This window comes from Melanaphis sacchari, unplaced genomic scaffold (assembly GCF_002803265.2).
Source record: "Melanaphis sacchari strain LSU unplaced genomic scaffold, SCAv2.0 Contig53_pilon_pilon, whole genome shotgun sequence".
Lineage (NCBI taxonomy): Eukaryota > Metazoa > Arthropoda > Insecta > Hemiptera > Aphididae > Melanaphis > Melanaphis sacchari.
In genome coordinates this window covers 825382-850366 of record NW_020271371.1, presented here as the reverse complement: position 1 = coordinate 850366, position 24985 = coordinate 825382, and the positions used below count along the sequence as shown (strand labels likewise).

General features: G+C 22.8%; 1 protein-coding gene across 1 annotated transcript; it reads right to left on the bottom strand.

Annotated features, from left to right (window-relative positions):
• Positions 1-599: 599 nt before the first annotated feature.
• Positions 600-2840, bottom strand: LOC112599585 (uncharacterized protein DDB_G0272718-like). Its single transcript, XM_025346535.1, has 3 exons — positions 2696-2840; positions 1952-2019; positions 600-992 (listed from the first exon to the last, which is right to left on the bottom strand). Exons 1-3 carry the CDS (start codon positions 2705-2707, stop codon positions 815-817), a joined length of 258 nt encoding a protein of 85 aa, XP_025202320.1. The 5' UTR covers positions 2708-2840; the 3' UTR covers positions 600-814.
• Between the last annotated feature and the right edge of the window lie 22145 nt (positions 2841-24985).

Sequence of the window (24985 nt, the reverse complement as noted above, 5' to 3'; positions counted from 1 at the left end):
TATTTTTTTGTAAAAAAACATTACAAGTTAAACTAAAATTTATTAACCGGGACAAGCTGAATGACTCGTCGGGACATAAGGACATGCTGTTTAAATCAGTACTGTACCTGCCAAATCGGAACGAATGTCAAGCTTAAATATGACCGCGTTATCAATTAAGAAAGAAATACTAAACTGCACAACAATGTTACTATGTGAACTTACATTTAAAAAAACTGGCACCAGTTTTTACCTCGGGCAATCGATTTCGCAATGATCACCGTGGCCCAAATATTAACAATTATTATTTATCATTTACACAGTATATTATTTAGCGATGAGATTATTTAATGATCTGAAACGAATGCTTCCAGAATTTGGTGAATGGTGATTATATCAATATTAAACAAATTTGTGGTTTGTATAGTATATTAGTATTTTATATGTTTTGTATGTTATATGATCAATGGAAATGATTTAATAAGGAAAATATATATACATATATATGATTCAGGAAAATACAATGTTATATTTATATGTTATCATTTAATTTTTTTTTTATTTTAATGAGACACAATAGTCAATAATAAAATTAATATAAAATTGTTTTTGTGCCGATCAGAAAAATAACAATATAAGAACTACATTGAATGAACTAAATAAAACAATGAGGTAAATTGAAAGAAGCAATAACAATAGATATTATTTTACATGGTAAAAAATGGATTTAAGTTAACGGTTTACAACTTATATTATTATTATACTACAAAAATAAATTGCAGGTTTTGAATTTTTAAATGTTTTTAACTCTTAAAAATTATTATTATTAGTCTTATCAATACCAATGACTGTCATAATGATCATCGTGATCATAGTGGTCATCATGGTGATAGTGATGATCGTGATGATCAACTGTCTTGTATATGTAGACGGGCTTTTGGATGTATACGGGTTCTTTGATGTAAACTGGTACTTTGTGTACATGGTATGGTACGTGGATAATGTGGTGTTCGCTAAAAATTATAAACAATGGTTAATACTTGATAAAACAAATGTTAATAGTGTTTTTAATTGATTTATTAACATAGACGTTATAAGTTATCTAGGGATTTAAATTTTAATGCTGTACAAAATAATATATTTTATAGTATGATTTTGAAAGAGTAAGCAATTATAGCCAATTTCAGACAAGTTATATAAAATTCGCATACTGCGCACCTAAATAATTTATTACTGTGCATTTTCGAGGAAATTTATAAAATTGATAATAAACCATGATTGATGATATTATGTGACTTTTTCAAAATAAAATTACATGTATATTATGTATAGAATCATCACGATTTTACTTTAAAAAAATTGGTTTCGGTGAATACTAATTTCTTATGAAACATCTTCAAGCATTGTAAAGGCTCATTATTTCTACATATACATTTTTAGATTCATAAGAATATAATGGAAATTTATGATATTTGTTTAGTATTAAAATAAGATTTTTAGCTTTTTTGCATAAAAATGAAAAAAATATTATTGTCGGGTTAAAGCTTAAAGTTTACAATAAAGGACATAATATACATTTCAAATATAAGTATATTATATATAGTTCAAATATTTTGTACTACTAGACATCAATACTTATCTAATTTCAAAATTAAAAATATAAACATCATATAAAATTTATGATAATTATGTGTATATTGTATCTTTGTATCTGTTTTAGGTATGTACTATATATTTATACATATTTAAGTTACCTAGTCTTAAATATATACTACTTCTAAAAGTTTTATACTCGTTTTTCATAATATATTGTATGATAAAACATTTTCAAGTTAAATGCTAAACAATAAACGTGTATACATCATAATTTTCGTTATTTTATTATGCATTATGAAATCCCTTGTTAGATATTAATTGCTGTTTAAAAATAATTTATAATAAAATAAAATATAATAATATGTATTTTACTTACTGATGTTTAGGTCCGAAGAACAGAGGAGAAGCAGCAGCCATTGAAATAATGGTCAAAAGAATAGCAACCTTAAATAATTACAATAAAAGCATATTAAATTATGAATGAATATAGACAACCATATTAGCCAACTCTATAGAATATGTTATGCATTTGTGAGGATTTTTTTTTAAATTAAAATACTGAAACGAAAAATCTTTGATATTTGGTAGATCGTATTAAAATATAATAAATTAAGATAATTAAGATATCGATTGTAAACTGGGAATTTTCGCAAGTGTTATTATATTGTGAATAAATGATACCTATTTTGTTTATATTTTAAAATCATTAATAGTAGTTGTCAATATTTTTCTTGAATTTAGAATGTGGCGTGTATTAAACGTGGTGTTTGTTTGTCTTCGATGATCGGACATATACACACTTACACGTTTGTGCGCTACTATTTTATCCTTAATTATTATTTAATATTTATCTTCAAAAAATATTTGCAACCATACAGCAGAGTATAACGTTTGATCGGGGTAAACAAAAAAAAAAAAAAAAAACAAAAAAAATATCGGACAGACGTTAGTAAAAAAAATTAAAGTTTACAGGAGTACGGATGAAACTCGTCTGTTGTGGCCAAAACAGATTTAATAACTTTATAGTTTGTTAGATGGTTATAAATAAAATATGTTACTGATATATTTCAGAAATCGCGAAAAAAATTTCAAACAAATACAAATAAATGTAGGTACTTACTGAGGTTTTCATTTTTGCGGTTGGTTGTGGAGTCACGTAGATATTTATATTAAATATTATAATATATTATATTATGTTATAGACTCGATTGGATACGTTCTTTCACGATTACTGGCGTACAAGTTGTCACGTTCTAAGCACGCACGATTATATATAGGTAGCCAGTGGTACACCTAACCATCTACCCACCCATTGGAGTGCGCGGTACATTTCATGTATTCTACTCAGACGGACTTAGGTAATTATTGTTGTTTATTTTTAAGAGTAGTTCAGATATCGCCTAGAAGGGTTGACCCGCGCACTGTAGATGTGCAGTATAGATATAATATTATAACGCTTGCATGTGTGTGCCTATACTCGTATTATGCGTTGTATTATGCAACGACTCGCTCGATATACTTCACTGTTTCCCTCACCGCCAAAGACGGCGGACTGGCCGACGAGATCACGCACTGGTGTATCGTAATGGTCAACAAGTATATATAATATTATATTACTTGGGAATTAGGTTCGATACATTTGTACGATAATAATAATACGCCGATGAAACGGATTTTTTTTTTTAAAGCGTAAGATTTATGTACATTTATTATTATATTGAGGTGTTTATCGTATACATTTATTGCTAAAAAAAATTCTTGTGATCTATTATTTCGTTAACTTTTTTCATCCTCTTTAAAACGACTATAATAGTAATAATTATTACGTATTACATTACTGTATAGTTTGCAGTAACGATGATAATCGATCGTGTTTTAAAAATATCTCGAATTTCCTCATTGTATTATTATTATTATTATTCGCGCTCTTAATGCTATGCATTTAATATTATTATACATGTTATTATATACGACATGCGATCTAAAGACGTATTACATAGGTACATATTATAATCATCTTACGACCTATGTAATAAATAATTATGGTATCATGTTAACATTTTGTTCTTTCTTTTGAGTATGCGATTGACGCTCTAATAAAATATTTGCGCTTAAAACGCCTCTATATGTGCTTTGAAACCTAGTGCTTAATTTTCAAAATTTTACGAATCAACAGAAAAAAAATACTATCCGCGAATATTTGATTTAATTTCGTATTATAATCTTAGCATATTTGAAGTTTCATTTTATTATGTATTTTTGTATTACTGTTGTACTAATAAACGACGTTATTATAAAATATAGGTATGTCTCCTATTTAAAACATAACATTATTATTTATATACTATGGAATTTTATCTCAGTTATAAATAAATTCATCCATACTAATTACGTTTAATAGATTTACATAATATAACAATTAAATATGAAGTTATGTGCTTTGAGAATTCGGTTTAATTGTATATTTGGCTTACGTGGAATTAATTTTAAAACAACACAATTATAAAATACTTTATTTTACTAAAGGTTTGAAGTAAAATATAGCATGTTATTTTTTTCATAAAGATGAGGAATGCTAAGTATCTACATGGAATATAATATGTGTTTGTTATATATTACTAATTTTAATAAGTTAGAATTCATTGTGTAATTCAAATTAGTGGCGTGGCGAATTTTAAATTTTTAAGAAGCTATATTTTATAAATTAAAAATATAAAAAAAATCATTAATTGTCATATTATTAATTACCTATCATGGTAATTATTAAAATAATAATTAGTAATAAATTATTATTCATTGGCCATTACCTAAACTTACACAATCCATAAAAAACTCAGATGGCGGCCGCATCTCGATCATACTTTTGTCACGGTTACTGATTTAAATAAATATCGTTTAATCAATTATTGTGTGTTCTATAATACAATGTATGCATAAAAAATGCATATCTTACAAAAAAAAAAAAAAAAAATTATATTAAAACAATAAAATGGTGGTTATTGGTTATTTGGTTTTGATATGAAAATAAACACTATACGCATGTATAATACAACATATTCGTACAAGTGTTGTTATAATACTTAAGATTTATTAAAATTAAAAAAAAAATCTCACAGATGTTCTAACTTTTAAAAGTAAATTAAGATTTATGTCCCCACGACATGCAATTGGGGGATTACCCATTTGCGCCAAAAAAAATTTATTTATTTTGGGTACAGCCCATTAGCGCCAAATTTACCTGCGTAAACATTTTACATTAACAAATTGGTTATTTAAAATCGTATAATTGACTATGATTATCGATAGTTTATAATTTTCAAAAAATATAAGCTTATTAACTATTTATTACTTACCTATTGTTTAAAATAATCTGTATTATTATTTATTGGTTCTTATTTTTTAAAATTTCGTACTATTGACTATAATTTAAATAACATTTTATTGATTATTATTTGAGGAAAAAATATATTACTTTATTATAATTATACCCGGTAAATTTGGCGCAAATGGGTTGTCGGTAAAAATATACCTTTTTTATTTTAGTGCAAAAGAGCGATGCCCTGCAAATTGCAATTTCATATTTGCATAAACGGAAAGTACAATTTTATTGATCATAGGTAATAATTCCAATCCAGTTTTTGGTGTATTTTACGTACAAATTAAAGTTCATAAACTTGTTGTTGAATTTTTATTATACAACTGGAATGTATGGCTAAAAGATAATTTATAAAGTTATTGAATTATATTGTATTTTCACTCTAATATATTATTTTAAACGATATAAATTTGTGATAATATATATTTACTTCCTTTGTAGAGTATATTTTAATCATAGACTATCAATGTAAAGACAGTATTTTTCCCAGTAATTCGAAATAATGATTTATAATTTAATAATTAATAATTAATTTAATCACGTCTTAAAAATTTTAGTTTTTGGAATTTAGTTATTAAGTACTTATGAACATATAATAACAAAAATAAATACTAAAAAGCTATAATATTTTTAATAACCATATACAATTTGGTCTTGTATTGGTGAACGTTGCTATAAATATTTGATTAATTATTATAATTGTCATATTTTTTGTATTGAATATTTTTAAACAACTTTGTATTTGTTTATTATTAGAACTTTGATAACTACACATATCTTTTAAATTTTGTTGGTTGTACTTTTTGGCTTTTGCTATAATTTACGATGAGAAATCTCAGTGATAAGTTATAGTATATCAAGTATAATTAAATAAAGGTTTTTAAGTCATTAGATGCATGTTCTGTAAAATATCACTAGGTAACTTAGCAAGATTTATCAAGTTTATTCATTTAACAATATTTTATTTTGAAAATTAAAAAATTATTCATTATTTAATATTAAATGATTTTTTTTTCAATAAAAATCATATTTTCTAGTATAAAATTAGTACAATCATATTTTTTTCATAATTTTAAGGCTTACAAATTTACTTATATTCTAAATTATCTGCAGTTTAAGTATTAGTTTTAATTTATCAATTCATTACAAGATACCATATTGATGCATAACAATATGCGATCCGTGTATTCGTGTTTTCTGGAGCAATTGTGCACATAATTGATACCTAAATATACCTATATATATTATGATTTTGATTTTTTTTGTAAAAGTTGTTTGTTCTTGTATTTTCTAGATCATACGGTTTCCATTAATTATTAATAATTTTCGTGAAGAGTTTGGTTTTAGCTGCGGGGCTCTTTAGTTTTATGAATGCCGTGACCTAAAAATAGGACATCACCAAGTTCTTTGCGCTGTGAAGTAATTTTACACAAATTTGCTTTAGGGCTATTACAGCATTGCTATCACCTTCTACTTTGACTATAAATGCTACAAAAAGAACATTTATGGTTTAAGTTATCAGTTTTTTTTGCGATAACTGGTTTTCAATCGACGTTCACTCTTACAATCACAGTCATTATGAGTGTAACACAAACATTGGTATTTATTATTTTATCACTGGTGAAAATTATTGTTTGAAACTATAATAATATTATATAATTGAATTATACTTAAATTATGATGTTATAATAATTATAGGTAAATAAGTGTATTTACTTTTTAAGCGTATATTCAAATAAGTTGGAAAAAAGCATTAAATTTAAAACTAGTCATCGTATTATTGTAAAACTAATCTGAACGAACCGCATATTGAATATAATTGATTTTGGATATATCATTCCAGATTTTTTTATTGTTATCCTGTAGTTTTTTCTTTCAATAACTTTTATAATACTCTACCAACTATAGACATTTCTAATATCTACTGGCTACTGGTATAGCTCAATACGAAAGATTTTGAATTTTTTTCTTTACTAATCAAAAAATATTTATAAAAAATAATTCAACATATGAAAAAAACCAAAAAATTCACTTATTTTCAAAAATAAAATGTTTATGCAATTCGCGTAAAATTAATTTCGTACTCATTAATATACAATACATATTACATAATACAATATATTAATACTTCAACTTATTTACTTACACGTGTAGTAAAGAAATAATACTATTTGATGTTTTAATCATTTAACCTAACAGGTAGATACATTATTTTTTATGTAATTTAAATTATAGTGAGAATTTGAATACCTAGATACAAAAAATAAAATGATTTCATTCACACGTTAGTTGCAAAATATTTTTGTTTTCAATAGTTATTCTACATTCTCTCTTTAAATTATATAACGAACTTTAATAATATCAATAGCCTAGATATAAATATATTTATGTGTGTACACGCACATTTACATTTTTGTGTGGTGAATGGTAATTTTATGTTATTAATTTCAAACATAGATATAATTGAAAAGAAAACACCATGATTTTGTTCCATAGATTATAAATAATATATTATTTTAATATATAAATGTCTAGTAAATAATTAGATGATACACTTTAAATGATACATTTTATATTCACAAATACTTTAATACAATATCATTTCATGAACGTTGTTTAACTTTGTAAGTATTTTTACCGGAAAATATCAAATATCTCTGTGACTTTAATTTGTCGTTACATTTAAATCTAAGTTATTTTAGGTTGGTTTACGCAATATATTATAAATAATGTTTGTGCTAGGTTTTAGTTAAATAAGTTTTGATGGAGGTATTAAATTAAGTATTACAGTTATCAATATACTAAATGTTGATACAAGTTATATAATATTTAAAATATAATAGAACTTTCAAATTTATTCATATGATGTAAACTTGTATAGTTTATTATTTTGTATATATTTTAAAAGTTTTTAGCAAAAAAATAAAACTTGCAACTTGTTAGTACATGGATGTTATAGTGATTGTGTTATTGATAAGTTAAAAATGCTAACAAAAAATTAAAATAGTTATATAAATATTAATGTTGTGTTTTTAATAATTAACTATTCTTTTATTTTGTGAGATGAAATTAATGAGTTCAATTCTCACAGTAGGTACCATTTTCAAGGATAGATGTAAATGTCATAATATTAAATATAAAATAGTATAAATACAATATAATTTTAATTACTTAGTTTTGGTGTTAAATTTTGATTGAATTGTAGGTAAAATCCCTATATGTTAAACCTATATTTAAAATTAAAAACAAATCATTTAAAAAAGCAATTTAAATTGAACCTATGTTGTATTTAATATCTATAATGTATAATATTTCAGTCTAATTATTTAATTTTAACCATTAAAGATCATAGTTTGTAGTAATATTTTCACTAAAATAGATGGTCTTCGTATGCTACAATTCTCATTAATATTATATGAAATGAAGTTTCGTATGAATTATTTATTTTGATATATTTTATGAATACAAAATTTTAAACTATGATATATGTTTGGAGTTTCGCCAACATATTTTTATTTAGGGAATGTCACAACAAAACAATTTTAAAAAACTAAAAACGTAATTTTATTTTAGAAATGAAAAGTGAAATTGATGAGTTATTATTGCCAATTTTCAATAGTAATAGTTATGTATATTTAAAAATATATTTAAAAAAGATAAATATATTAGTATTTGATTGTTTTATTTGTTGATAAATATAATATCTTATGCATATGCAGAACTACAGAAGTATTAATTCAAATTCATTAATCAATTTTAATGATTCAATCTTTTAATTTTGATCTTTTCGTTAATTATGTATTGATATAAATATTATTTTATAAAACTATAATCTAAGATGTTAGAATAAATAATTTGATTTTTCGCAAGGTTTTAATCATAGATCCATAAGTTCAATTCTTATACCTGAAAATTTTAGTAGTGAAATAGCTGGAATATACCTGTACATCCAATTAATTTTTACTGTGAATAATTTTTAATTTTTCAACTTATTTTTACACTAACCTATTGTTAGTTTTCTCAGGCAAAATACCTACATAAAAACATATTTGATAATGGTGATTAATAACTCCAAGTAATTCATTATAAGTATTAAATATAATAAATTTAATATAAACACTTTAACTAAAATAGGCAAACCAACTATTATATTTATATGCTCGACGTAGTTGAAAGTCAATCTCGGTACACCAACTTGTTTATATACAGTGTACATTATACACTCAAATCGAAATACGTGGAATTTTTTTTTTGAATGTAACTAAAGTCTAAATTTTTTAAAGTTTATTATTGAATTCAAATTTAATTTATTATAATTTATAGCACGATTACAGTAACTTACTCATAACTTCTTCGGTTTTTAATTTCATATTTCAAAGCAGTAGGTTTTTAAAATATTTTGATGTGTATAAATAAATTTTGAATGAAAAGTTAAATTAAATAATCTAGCCACTTAAGTGTGGTACAGTACGCAATCGTATTCTACTCGTATTTAAATTAAAAAAAAATAGTGTGGGAAAATAGAAGTACTTATTATCTTACAAAATATTGCTCCACTATATCAGTTTATATATACACTGAGTAAATATTATTTTTATTAATAAGTTATAACTAATTAACTGCTCGTTTGAATTTTATTTATTTAAAATGTCAATAATAATAATAATAATAATAATAATATTTAATAATACATAAAAAGGTATGCTGCCCTTTAAAAGTGGTATAAACTAAAAAATAATGACAAGAAACAGTGAAAAATATAATTTTTAATGACTTTTTAAATATGTAAAAAACAATTTTTCAAACTATTTATAGTTTTTAAAATATTGAGTGTTTTATGGTAAAAAAATCATATTGTCTAAATTAAGTACAGCTATGTAAATTGGTCTTATGGTAAATTTCGATTGTACTTTGTTATTAAGTAGTTTTTTATAATATTTTTTTTTTTAAAGTTATTGATAAATAAAATTATTGTATATAAAAATTGATTCTGAGCGGATACAGAATGCCTATGTTTTTGAAGATAAATTATATTTTAAATTTATATTATTATTAGTACCTAATATGATATGTTGAATTACATTTTTCTAAAAATATTGCAAACGTTATATAATATTCACTATAATCTATTATTGTTATTATTTAATTATTTATATATAACTTAAGCCTAAGTGTCGTATTTGAATGGTCTTTTCACTAAAACACATGCTCGTTATATTAAATAATTTACTTTTTTGGGTTATTTAGCTAAGAATGTATGGATTGTTGAATTTCTTAAAAAAAAAAATTAAATATGTTCCTAATTTTATAAAATTGTAAATTTCAAATTACTGTAAAAATTGTGTTAAAATAATGTGCTTTTGATAATAATTTTTAATATAATCAACCAAGACTATTTTTATCTACATTTATAAAAAAATAACTTTAGAAAAAACCAAAAAAATCACTCTGCTAAGGTGTTGAGTGTATCTACTATCTAGTCAATATGAAGGTCTCTTTAATGGATTTGATAAATTTGAATTCAATGTTAAATCATAACATAAAATAAACGATTATGAGTAGAGATGGTAAAACCGTTAAATATTTCCAAGGTTATATTATTATAAATTTATATTGCTATAAGTATTCTTTTTATTAGTTATACTGTAGATCAATTTAATTTTTGTCAAAAAAAAATTGTATAATTAGTTATAATATAGTAATAATTAAATTTTTAGTTTACTGTAACAAAAACATACGAGAGACCTTAACGACCTTGTATAGTATTATGTTCAAGTTGTAACTATTGAAATTGAAAATGTTTTTAATATTTGATCTTCAAACGCTCATAAAAATCTGTGACTACATATTTTCAATATTTATTTAACAATTTTATATATATATTTTATATATTGTATCAAATTCATGAAATATAGTATACATTTTTGTCATAACTTCTAAAAAAATCGCTAAACAATTTAAAATAAATGTAAAATAAACAAAAAGATTCAAACATTTTAAAAGTTAAACATGTCTAAAAATGCAATTATAAGTATTTGATGAAAATGCAGTCTCTAAATTTGTTTGTTTTTAAATTTGAACTAGAATAAGAAAACTGATTTCGTCGAAAATTAATATTGGATAAAAGTATTTTCGTTATTTTATATTAGTTTTTCCAGATTATTTTGTTAAGTACTGAAATTTTTTACTTATGATTCCCTTAAGTACCAATTAAATTATTTGATACCAAAAACTATTCTCAAATATCTGTAATAAAAATACTGAAGCGTTTTAACAACATCAAAAGGTGATGAAAGACTCATATAAAAAAAGAAATACATCACTTATTATGAAACGAATCGTTCATTCAGATTAGTGATTACTTTAATAAACTAATATTAAATAAACTATTATTTAAAACACTTGGTTTATTTGATCATGTGATACAATATTGTTTATCTTATGTATAAATATTTCAATATTTCATAATTCATAGTTATGCTCTACATTTTATGTAATTATATCTATACGTATACCAACACATTTGAGAATGTCGTACAACGAAATTAATATTATAATAAATGACTTGAACAGTGGACATTTCGAAGGCTATTATTAGTTAGAAGTTATTTTACTTTTCAGAAATTTCTGTTTTGTGATCACTGTAACATACATACAATTTACTGATGCACGCTCCGTGAATTATTGTTATATAATTATAAACTATAATTAAACGTTGCTTAGATACCTACGTTTATAAAAAGTTTTTATCATTATCCGTTATATACTTGGATATATTGTATTTTAGAGTAAAAAAAAAATAAATTTTATCATTTGTTTAGTTGAATTGGATGTGGATTATGGAAAGGGAGTTTGTTATAATTAAATAGAAACTATAAACATTACTAAATGTATACAAATGTACAACATTGCAATTTATTAAATTTAAATCAGTTCACATTCTTGTACTCATGTAGTTAAAAAAATAAACGTATTGAACATATAGACGTTGTTTTAAATTCTTGGTTTAATTACATTTTGTAACTTAATAGTTAATATTAATAAAAATAATGGTTGAGTTTAAATGTAGTTACTTTATACGTATACTATAACAGCAATTATTACATAAAATTTGGTATAGTATTATATTTTATACACCAACTTTTAATGATTTACAATTATATAAATTATGTATGCTAAGGTTAGGTATAAATGCATGCAGTATGCATATATTATAATATTTTGTGCATTATATATTATATGTGCATATACTTAGCTTATCAATAAAAATAACTAAATATAATCATAATCGAATTTAATCAAATATCGGGTATTTTTTTTAATGTTTTTTTTGAATTATACATTACATATAGTTCAGTTTTTAATACCAGTAATTATGATATCGATGTACAAATTTTCTGGTATGTACTTTTTTAATTTTATGTCTGGGTGGTTTTATAATTTTTCGATGATGATGATGGACGTAGTGTACCAATAAAGGAACGTGAATGATATGTTTTTCACTGTAAACAAAATTTTATAGTGCCATATTAGTTATATAGAAATACTATTAATATAAATATATCGAAACACTTTAATTTGGATGTTCGTAATTCTTATTTTTAAGTTTTCAACCAAATAAAAAAATTAATCCTTTAACTTAAAAATCGTTTAAAATAAGTATTATTATTATTTTAAATTTTTGTTATAAAATCGAATACTAGGTAATTAGCTTGACAAAGATAAAAAAAATAATTGTACAAAATAAATATTGATGTCACACGTGGTTTGTGTATTGCGTACAGTGTATAAAAAATTATGAAAAAATTTAATTTTTCATAATTGGTCTTCAGTAAGCAAAAAGAGCTTCATAATTAAAATTATTTAACAATACACGTCAACTAAAAGTATAATAATTAAATAAACTATATAGCATTAAAATAAAATATAACATATTTGTTTTAAATTAATTTCGGATTTTTATAAACAAACAAACAAAAAAAATAATAATAATAAAAACTAATGAAGCTTAAAATAATATGCATTTATGCATCGACAATGTTTGTAAAACGTACCAAATATGCTCTTAAAATATTTTATAAATATATAAAAATATTGAATACAGTTTCTTTGATCAATCTTAAAAATTAAACAAGAACTTTTGGTTACAATTTAAAGAGGTAAACTTACCTATTATTTAACAAAAAAATAAAAGTATATCAATAATTGATAATATGAAATTAGAAATTAAAACTAATTTTTGTGTATAACAAATTAAGCACATGGGCTTAAAAAATAAAAATAAAATATTTTTAAGTACTAATCAATTAGTTAGTTAAATTTCTTTTGGTATTAACACCACTTTAAAAGAAATTTTTTATTGAAAATTTTGCGATGCAAAATTTAAAATTGTTACTTGGATTTTAGAATGGATCATTAAATATTATATTATAATGTATATAAATGTATATTCATATACCATTTTCATTAAAAAACTCTTGTTTTAAGGTTTTATTTGAAACAGATAAAGGTACAAAATAATAATTAATATGCAACAATAAAATTAAAAAACATTGTTTATGTAATGAATTAAAAAAATATAATATTTATTTCTTGTTTTTGAATATTTTTATATTGACTAATATTTTTTGAGAATCATAAACTTTTTAATACTCATATAATAACTGAAGTTTAATTACTTGAAACCACTGAACAGCAATGTTTTTACTATTTTGAAATTGAATAGTAGAGTTTTTATATTATGATACATAAAAATATAAAGCTGTAATAAGTGTTTCCAGTTATTGTATAATATACAAAAATGATTAAAATTGCGATTAATGCGTAATATTTATGAAAGCAATAAATGACACTTCGTTGAGTCATAATATTCATCTCAGTATAAATATTTTTAATTTGTTAAATTTTAACAAATATTTTGTTTTATTTAAATAATTACGATTGAGTTAAATTAATTTTATTTTCATTAATACAAAACGGAGTTAAACTGTACTTAAAAATGTATATAATATGAAACTTGGTATTTTTGTAAAATGTTTGAAATATGGTTTAATTGCGTTGTACATAATTGTGCTATACGCTGTATATCGTCTAACAATAATATTTTATAAAAAAAAAAAAATACGTATTTACTTAGTATTTATTTTTATGGTAAGTAAATAAACGCAAAAAGTAATTTTTAAAGTTGTTACAAAAAACAGTAAACAATTTACGAATAGGTAATACATATTTTTATCGGATGTTTTCATGAATATCGAACACATTCAATACCAGGACAAAAATATATTTGATTCTTTCTATATATTATATTATTATACTCTAATTTGAGTCTAAATACAATATATTACGGTAAATAATAACATGGTTAATTTTCTTGTAAAGGAATATTTTGACACCTCTGGAGTGTCATGTGAATAGTTTTCGGATCCATTTGACGTATGACATATTCTGTCACAAGTGTATATTTTCTAATTATATTAATCATCATGTAAAGGATACACCATTAGAAAATAATGTCGTAATATACATTACTAACGTGTGACCAATCAATGCATTTAAGTCCAATATAATGCAAAATATAGAATACTTATTTGCGTTTTTTTTTTTTTTTTTTTTACTGTAAGTGTATAGAAATTATTAATTTTTGAGTCTGTTCGTAACATCGTGCAATTAACTTTTGTCATATAGTAATTATCTTTCAATTTTATTTTAACGAGTTGAAAGTCGTTTTACGTGATCGAGTAATTAGATGCCTAATTAGTTTTTGAAAAAAAAAAAAAATGATTTAAAGTATGTTCGGAGATTGTTTGATGTAAAAATAATAAATAATAACCGTTTAGAATTACAAATATAATGTAACATTATATTAACTAAGTGTCTACTGTCTGCACACATATTCCGTTAGAAATTAAATTCTAGTAGATATGGGTATCTGTAGAATTTTATATTAATTTTTACATAATTTTAAAATATAATGATATGATATTTTATAAAATATTCAAAGTTTGAAGAGCGAAACATAGTAGCCAAAAGTAGATACCTAATATTTAATCATTAAAACTAAAATTTTAATTAAGTAAAATTAGATTTTCTTACTGTATAGTATGCGCTGATGTTAAGGAAACGACTAGAATTACTGCGAGCAGTGAAATTATACTGAGAACCTGAAACAGATGATTACAGTGAATGTATTACATAACTTAAATTATTTCTGTGAGTGAAGTTAAATGTTTATTATTTGTATAGAACCGATTTTCTGTTTGTTCGTCAATACGATGCTACAATTTTCGTTTAAAAACGTTACGTTGTATCATTGTGAAATCTGTTCTGTTTTCTGTGGGTACAGGAAATAATTTAATATCGTTTATATTCTCTACAGTGGTAATAAAACGAATTAGATTTACTAAAATAATGTGAAAAATAATAATACATATATGGAAAATCGATTCCGGTATCCCAATAAAGGAAATCTGTATTGTTAGATAACCAATATTTGTCGACATATTTGATTGGTATGATGATTTATATATTATACATAATACATAATAATAAAAATATAATGTGTGCAGTTTATAAAGAGAAATAAATAAAATGTAATCTGTTTCACAACAATGCACAACAATGCAAACGAGATGTAACGACACATCGCGAATCAATAATTTTTTTAAATTGTACCTATTATTATCTAATATTTTTTCTATTCACGTATATTCGCTGTACCAATATTATAACTAGGTATAGGTGAACTAACGAAAACAAAATATATTTTATGCTCTGAGCGTATTATGTTAGACCATGAAGAATGTTACATGTATATATAACCAGGCATGTAGCCAGGATTTTAATTTTAATTTTTTGAGGGATAGCTTGATGGGGAAAGGGCCTATACATCGTTTTTTATTCTCTCCGTTAAAAATTAGAATCATTTGTTTATCACATATGTCATTTCACATAAAAAATAATAATACTTATTGCTATTAAAAATTTCAATAACAAGTAATGACGAGTAAAATTCTTTCAGTAATTGTATAATATTGTTAGTTATTTTATAATTTATATTATAATCATACAATATAATTATAAATCCGAAAATTATTCAGATTATTTTATTATTTAATTTAAATTTTGGATAAGTAGTTTATAATTTATAGGTATATAAAATTTAGATGAATGAATATTGAATATAGTAAGCTAAAGATTTTCGGTGTACTTTTGCATGTGTGCCATCTTACTACACTCATCAAAATTTTGAATATTTATAATTCATATCATAAGCTACTCGTTAAAAATCTGATTTATAAATACCAAAATATTTTAGATAATATTCTGCTTAAAAATAGGAAACTAAAAATGTTTGTTATCATATGAAAAAAATAAAAAATTAAATGATATCAAATAGTAAAAAGTATAATTATTATAGAACATTATGGTTTTTTATTACTTACAATTATAAATACATTTTTTCAAAAATTTTATTTGTTTTTGTAACAATAAACTTTTTTTACTATAAAATAATCATTTGATATAATATTTTTTGTAATTTCATACTGCTAAATAGTATTTTATAATACGTCATGTAACAGTAAAAAGTTTTTAATTTCATGGTATTTAATTTTAATTTCTGTTAAAACAAGAAATACGATTTTATGAAAAGGTCCTTAAAAATATTTCAGGAAGCGGCAAAGATGCCATGGACGTATCCTAAAGTTACGTGACTACTTAAAACTGTAATATTTACATTATTGTTTATAGTATTTAAAGTAAATCAAAATATTGTCAAATTACATCAAATGCTTATGGTTTATTATTTCGTAGGTTCAAAATGTCTAAAGTTAAAATAATATCATTTGAACGTTTTGGGTAAGTAACTATATAATATTTATTAACTAAAATTTTAATTACATTCTGCGTGTCAAAAGTTAATAAGTTATTTTTGCTATAAGCAAAACGCATAATTAAATTTGAAGCTGTCTATAGGTATTGTTGGCTTACGACGTTAAGACTTGTAAATCTTGCATATGGAATAGCAATTATAGAGTGTACAATATATTTATACATATAATATTATCGTTATTTCATAAAAAACATAAATTATTTTCAAAATTGCGTTTCTATTATGAAAGGATAACCACAGCACTGCTGCATTGGAATTCAGTGGTTAAATCACTATTATGCACTACCATAATATTTTGATGATATAAAAATATAAGTTATTAGAATAATTGGATGGTAATTTATTTTTGTATATGTTTTTTTTTTTTAAAGAAGCCGAATTTGTTATTTTTTTTTTATCAATTATTTACGTAGTGTATGTACCTTAAACATCGTGATAAAATTGTAACTATAAGTTGTGCTGGAGGTATGAACAAAAATTCTTTAAAATTCTACTACAAAAAAATATCGACTGTGAAAGATAGACATTAGACGTATAAAATGTCTAATGGGTATATTTCACCAAAATATAATGGACATTTTTATTTGTATTTCTTAAGGTGAGAGGAGGTTTTTCGTAAACATAAAACCCATATTACTATTAATCAAAAGTTACGAAATACTGATAAATAATTTACTGTATTAGCACATAATGGTATTCTTTATTGTCCATCAAAAATGTTTATGTTTTAAAAAAATTATAAATATTTATCAAATAAAATACATTTTTTAAAAGAATATTAAAATTAATTTAGTTTTACATTGAAATTTAAATATAGTTATACATTTTACATTTTATTTTATTACAATTATAGACTATATATCTTTCAATATTTAAAATTCTCTTTTAATAATATTATTTAAATACGTGACTTGCAATCAAAATAAATATGAATGTTACTTATAAAAATAAAGTAAATAGTTGTACTCTATTAAAATAGGTACATAAGTTTAAGAAAAACAATTAAAGAATTTGATATATAATGCAATTTTAAGTATTGGTTTTGAAAAGGGAAATCTTTTCTCGAATAATCAAATTTTATCGGTATTATAGACAAATATTAACGTTCTGCATAAGTTCGTATTATAATTATTATTCTATTAGTAGTTAGATTAATTGACATTAAAAACGAAAATTTGAGAATTATTTAAATATCATTAAATTATGCACCAAATTGTTTTTCATAGTAGATATTTATTAATAAAATTGAAAACATATATACATTTATAATACCTGTATAACAATTATAGTAAAACAACGAATTAAGAATTATTTATCAAGACCAATTTTATTAAACTTTTTTAAGTTTTAATGAATAACAATATAGTAATTTATTATATGTATTATTGAAATATTAAAACACTAAATAAGAATCAAGTATTAAGTTTCATTAGACTATGTAGTTTTATTAGTATAGTAATTAAAAATTATAACATTACAACAATTAAATAAAGATATAATTTTTAAATATATGTTTACTAAATTCAACTACAATTTTGCGCGCAGTTACTAATTTCATCAAGTTTTATTTCCTATTGAATTTGAATAATAATAAGTTTTTAATTGGGTTTGCTTTTCTTGTGGAGAAATTCATTAAAAAATGAGTTCATTAATATTATGAAGTATGATAGCTCAATTCTCGAGTATTTATTCAACGATCTATAATATTCAATATTTTGTGAGAATAATTTATTTACGTATATATTGCCAGTTGTTGGTAATGTGTTAAAAAATACCAACTTATTTTTATTGAATCTCGATTACACAGAACCTATGTTACCAATGTGTATTATTATCTAACTATAGTAGATTTCGATATGAATTGCGAAAAAAGTTTGTTTAAAAATTTATTATGGTTTTGTTATAGGAGAAACTAATAAAATCTAATAAAAATTTATAAGAAGCTCGTGACTGTGTTGCATTAACGGATACACCATCTATCCGAAAGTCGTTGAAACCATAATGGGCATGTTTTTTGTATCCTCAGACTTAATATTTAATTTATATTAGTGTCGTTTTTCAACAAAAAATGATTAATTAATTAATTAAACACCGAATACTCACGCTCTTGTTGACCATTTCCGAATACGAATATGCACACAAATACACCTTAAAACAAATAATAATAATAACAATAATAACAATAATAATAATTAGGTAAGAACAAACGATTATTACACCGCGAGGTCTATGTGAATGTCGTAAAACTGCAATATTGTAATATGATGTCACGGGTTTGTCGATGCTCGTCGGAAAACTAATAAATGCTTATCTAATATCTATACGCTAGTATCATCAGTATGTTATTGCGAACACGTGCGAATGAAAATAACAGTGGTAGCGAGCGTGAAACGTTTTTATAAGGAATTTCCCGCCGCTCGGTTTTCACTCACAGAAATTCCGGCAGGTTTTCCGAAGGAAATTTTGACATAATTTGTGTATAAAATAATATGGACTATACAATTGTACTTCAATAACTAATATTATATTATGTTCATAAATAACAAATCGTAATGTTACAATATTTCATAGGCATTTATACAATAGCACATAATATTATATCACACAGGAAGATTCAATTATCATTATATTATATAGTCATTTTTTTCGTAACATACGTTAATGTATTTAACAACATTCAATAGTTAAATATTATATTATATCCATTATAACATAAAAAAATTGAATTAAAATTTTTATCATCATAAATTTTAAGTTTTTTTTTGATTCAATACAACTTAATTTTTAATTTTTTGAAAATTTTGATGTACCCATAAATATTTGATATCGAATAACGTACGTTATATGTTACTATTGTTTAAGAACTAAAATTAAAATTAAAAAAAAAAAAATATATAGCGATAAAAAATATTATTTTTAACATTTTTTTTTCAAACATCTTGTATTGTGTTACAAGACTTCAAATTTTGAAAAAATAGATTTTCTAATAAATTATTTTATCAAAAAAAAAAAAAATGACTATAGTGTATAGTAATACTTTTATTATTTTGTATAATATTTATACATTCGCTTCTTTTGAAAGTATCTTCGTGTCCATTTTTTAAATTTTTCAAAAAGACTAAAGAGATATTAAATTTGAAAGGATTGCTTAAACTAAAACTCTCTTGTTTCAAAATAATAAAATTTGGTCAATGTATAATGTATGATGATTTATGAGTGTACATAATGATGTATGACTATTAATAATTTGCTAATTATAGGTTACACATTGGTACGCGTAATTCAGAAACTGAGATCAACACATTTTGGAGATATTTTTGTTTAAATTTATGTTTGTATTATTCATTTGACCGCTAAATAGTAAGACAGCCTACTGTCTAGTGTCTAGTGTGGATAACTTGTTTGATTGCATGTTCAGAATAAATAACACATAATATAAGTGCGTATAGGTATATGGTTTTTCTATCATTTATAATATTTCGAAAAAATCGTTATTAGCTATGTTATTATACGTTAGTGACATCACAATAATGTCCCTGTGTTTAAGCTATCATTTACGTTAAATATATATATATATAATATAATAATATGAGATACAAAATATGTAAATAATCCGTTTGTGTATATATCATTCAATGATTATGTTACTATTATGTATTGTTACATAATTTATATTCATATTAAAAATATTTTCGAGATAAGCATAGTATTATAATATTTTACACTTTAATATGTAATAATATACATTATATACAAATGCGGATTACGAGATACACCCAAAACGTTGTTATAAATGTGAAATATGAATGATATAACATAATATTACTATCATATTACTATCACGATTATTGAAGTTGTTAAAGTAATAATTATCACGACAATTTCTAAAATGTATTCTTTTCTTTATTATTTTTTTATGACATCTACAAGTGTGTTAAAGAAATGTAAAATATTTGTTGACAGATAATTTCAGATCGGGAAAATTAAGATATTGTTAAATTTTATACTCGAGGATTTACTTTCAATAATACTTTCTAGTGATTTTTTATGTTTTAATATCGAAATATAAAAATGTAAATTTAATACATTAATTTAAAAATAATCTGAATCTGAGAATTTGAAAAGTATGTCAAGGGCATAACATATACATATGTCAATACATAAAAAATTTACTTCCTCAAAGAAACGAAATATTTCCATAACGATTAATTACTTTAATTTTGATTTAATATTTTGAGTAATTTTTTTTATAGTTATAAGAATTTTCAATAAATTAAAAATTTTGAAATTTTTATATTATATAACAATAATATGATTTTCGTTTTAAGTATATCAAGTTATCATCAAACATAAGATAATGTAATACGTAATCGAATTTGACTATATCCTGTAATCAACCAATAACGCGGTTACTCAGTAAAAACAACATATTATAATTCATTTGCATAAGAAACATATAGATCTCCGCCCCCGATATACACTATACAGTCGTTGCTCATTGAATGTTCATTAAAAAGATATTTCAATGTAATAACAGCTGGTCCGTGTCCAGTGATAGCCGCATTGGTTAGGAGCGTCGTACTACTGACCGAGATTAGCCATTTTGTAATTTTTATAACCCTATGGTTCAAAAACCCACTCTTTTTCTTATTTTTCTATAGACATTGATTATCGTGTGTATCTCGTCTTGAATTGAGTAGGTCATCGTAATGGATGTGATAAATTTAAATTCAATAGGCAATAATAAATTATTGCATAGGAAAAATAAGACGGTCCGTGAGTCTATATAATATTGTATTATTAAGTATATTTTATTATTTATTTATATTACGAATAGTAATTTATTTTACCATTAAAATAATATTATAGGTTGAATTAACATATGAATAAACCATCCTATTTATAACGTATATTACTGTTATTAACTGATTTACCGTAGAACGGTTTTAATTGATTCGTGGTATGAATAGGCCACAAATTAAAATTAATTAAGATATTATAGAAATATTATTTTATTTAATGAAATATATTACAAAATGAAAAAAATTTAAATTTTTGAATTACATCAAAATAATTAAAATTGTTATTTTTTGTTAGAAAATTTAATTTTATCAACATTTGAACTTTATATGTCTATAATTGCGCATTTATAGATTATTTTAGGTTATTACATTTCAGTAAAAACTATAGTTCTTAAAGTAGAGTTATGAGGAACTTTGAATTAAATTGTTAATTTTTAGCTATCAAAATTGAAAATGTTATACATTTTTTAACTATAAACTAATTCTCAAATTTGATTGATTTTGACTAATTTGAAAAATTAAAATTTTTTAATAAATCGTTATTAAACGTTGAAATATCCAATGTTACAACTTTTTAATCTCAATCACTCAAAAAGAAATTGTGTTGCTTTTTGATAAACTGCTTCTAAAATATCAATTAACTAAAATATATTATGTAGATTATTTTTATACATATTAAAAATTTTGGTGTCAAAATAAAAATATTGTACATTTTTATACATAAAAAATAATTTATGAATTCGTTATCTTAATAAACTTGTAAACATTTTAAACGCATTCAAACAATAAATTGGGATTATGAATTTTCGATATTTTTTTTTGTCGTAAGAATAATGAGGAGTTGCATATTAAAGTAAAGCTTTTTTACTGAAAAAACAAAATTTGAATCTTACTTTAATGATAAATAGAAAAAATAATCATTGCTGTCATGATTCGACAGGTGAAAGTTTAATTTATAAATATATGCATAAGTAATCGTATTTGAATAAAAATAACGTTTACGGTTGCATAATATATATAAATGAGCCACTTAGCCAGGTTGTCTAAAATTCATTGAGATCAGATGATTTCTGATCATCTTGTTTAATATTTTGATTTATTTGTTCTAATAAAAATGCAATTTGAGCGTAGGTACGGTTAAATTATCTAATACCAATATTTCAAATTATATTTTTCATTACTCTTAGTATTTTTCTATGTGTTACTAGTAACATTTTACACAAATGACCTACGAATACAGTCTATTAGACAAAAATCTTCCATTTACTACTTATGTTTTAATTAAAAATCGGAACATCTTACCAATAGCCTGTTACACTCAGCTCTGTTCTAATATACAGTTTACTGTTAATTCAATTATCAATCGGAAACCACAACCGTGAATGATTCGACATCTTTTCAGTACTTATTTTTTAATATGAAATACATAAATTGTATGTTAATATTTATATATTTAATTCTTTACTTTAACAAATTTTATTCCAAATGCTCTTAAAAAAAATAATATAACTCTTAAATATGCTAGTAAGTAGTATTATATAAACCTAAATTGTCTTTAAATTTTATGTAGGGCCTTGCACTTATGAAACTAATATTTTTATGTGTTTCGAAAATTATGGTTTATGGTTTACTTAATTTTCACAATAATCAAGCCTCAATAATTCCTAGTCGTGTTTATAAAGAAAATATTCTACAAATATTTGACTACTCTACTTTATATAAATAAATGTTTTTTGTTAAAATATTTTAGTTACGTTTCTTAATTGGCTATGAAAATAACAGTAACCAAATCTACGCTTAGTGTGGATTTAGTTGCCTATCCTAATGAAATCACAAAATTTGTTTTTAAATTTATGTAGGATACAAGTTTTGTTTTTGGATAGATAAGATTGAATTTTATTATACAATTTATTATTAGTTGTTCTTACAGATATAAAAAAAATAAAAATAAAATACATAGTCTCAATTTTAATTTTTGTTTTTAGGTGAACCATTTTTATGAATTCATCAAAATCATAATATTTTTAAATTAATTTTTAGGTAAAATTTTTTTAAATATTTTAAGTTAAAATATTAAATAAAAAATTTCTTGTATTTTTATAAATAAAAATTTAAAAAAGTTTAGCTCAAAACAACATATATTTTTTATTAGCGATTATTGTTATTATATTATAAAAGCGATTTGTTATTGTTAAAAATTAGTTCAACTTACGCCATTAATAAAAAAAAAAAACTAATATTCACTTACATCGTTAGAAACACAGTGACTAACCGTTTCCATCAAAATTGATTGATTTCAAATTTTACACTTTCATTAAATTGTCTTACTCATTAATGAGATACGCAATCAATATCTACAATACGACAGAATAAATTTCCCATTTTTTTTTTCTACAAAGATATCAGTTACCAAGTTACCAAACAGAAATTGGGATAGACAGACATGGTTGACACAGGACATGGATAAAATTATTAGTGCGTGGATTAATTTTATTAAATTTGTTAATTGTAGTAAAATAAATAAATATTCTTATACATATATTAATAACTCCATCCCGTTTGTGATATAGTTTAATCTCAATTTAAATATTTAGACTTTAGACCTTACGGTAGAAACAAGCAAAATCTGAAGTATACGGATAAATATGACGTATAGTATGAAACTCTTATGTATAGTTATGTGATGTATTAAAAACGTATTTCAAACTAAAACATGGTCAAATATATGTATACATATGCATTACATACAGTGTATAGCCCTTGTTGAATCGGTTACACAATTATAATGAATAATAATTTATATTGTCTAATACTCTACTCGTAAATTAATCTAGTATAAAATTAACCTTTAACATAACAAAATTTTGCACAGAAGTTTATGGCTTTAATAAAATATGATTTAAAAAATACTAATACAGTTAAATTAAATATCAGTGCAAATTATTATTTTACGTGATGACAAATGATTTCAAGGTGTATAATATGATCTGTCAGTTTAAATTTCTAAAAAAAATAAAATTATTTTATTATATATTTGTAATTTTCTTAATAATTTAGTTTTAAATGAGTATATTGTCTAGGTTGAAATAATTTATTTAACAAAAAAAAAAAAAAAAATTATAATAATAATAAAATAATATAGGTCATAGTGATTATAATATTATTATTTCAGATAAGTTTACTACATGTTTTGAACTTATTAGACAATACAATTTAACGCAGAACAATAAAAAAAGAAATGCCATTGTATTTTTAACTTTTTATAAGAACAATTTACGTGGATCTTGTATTCAATTTTCAAGGTTTTTGTTCAATCCATACAATTTTTATCAAAAATAT

Coding starts and splice junctions, on each gene's coding strand:
- LOC112599585 (XM_025346535.1), bottom strand. Junction 993..1,951: donor TTCTTCGGACCTAAACATCA/GTAAGTAAAATA, acceptor TATAATTTTTAG/CGAACACCACATTATCCACG.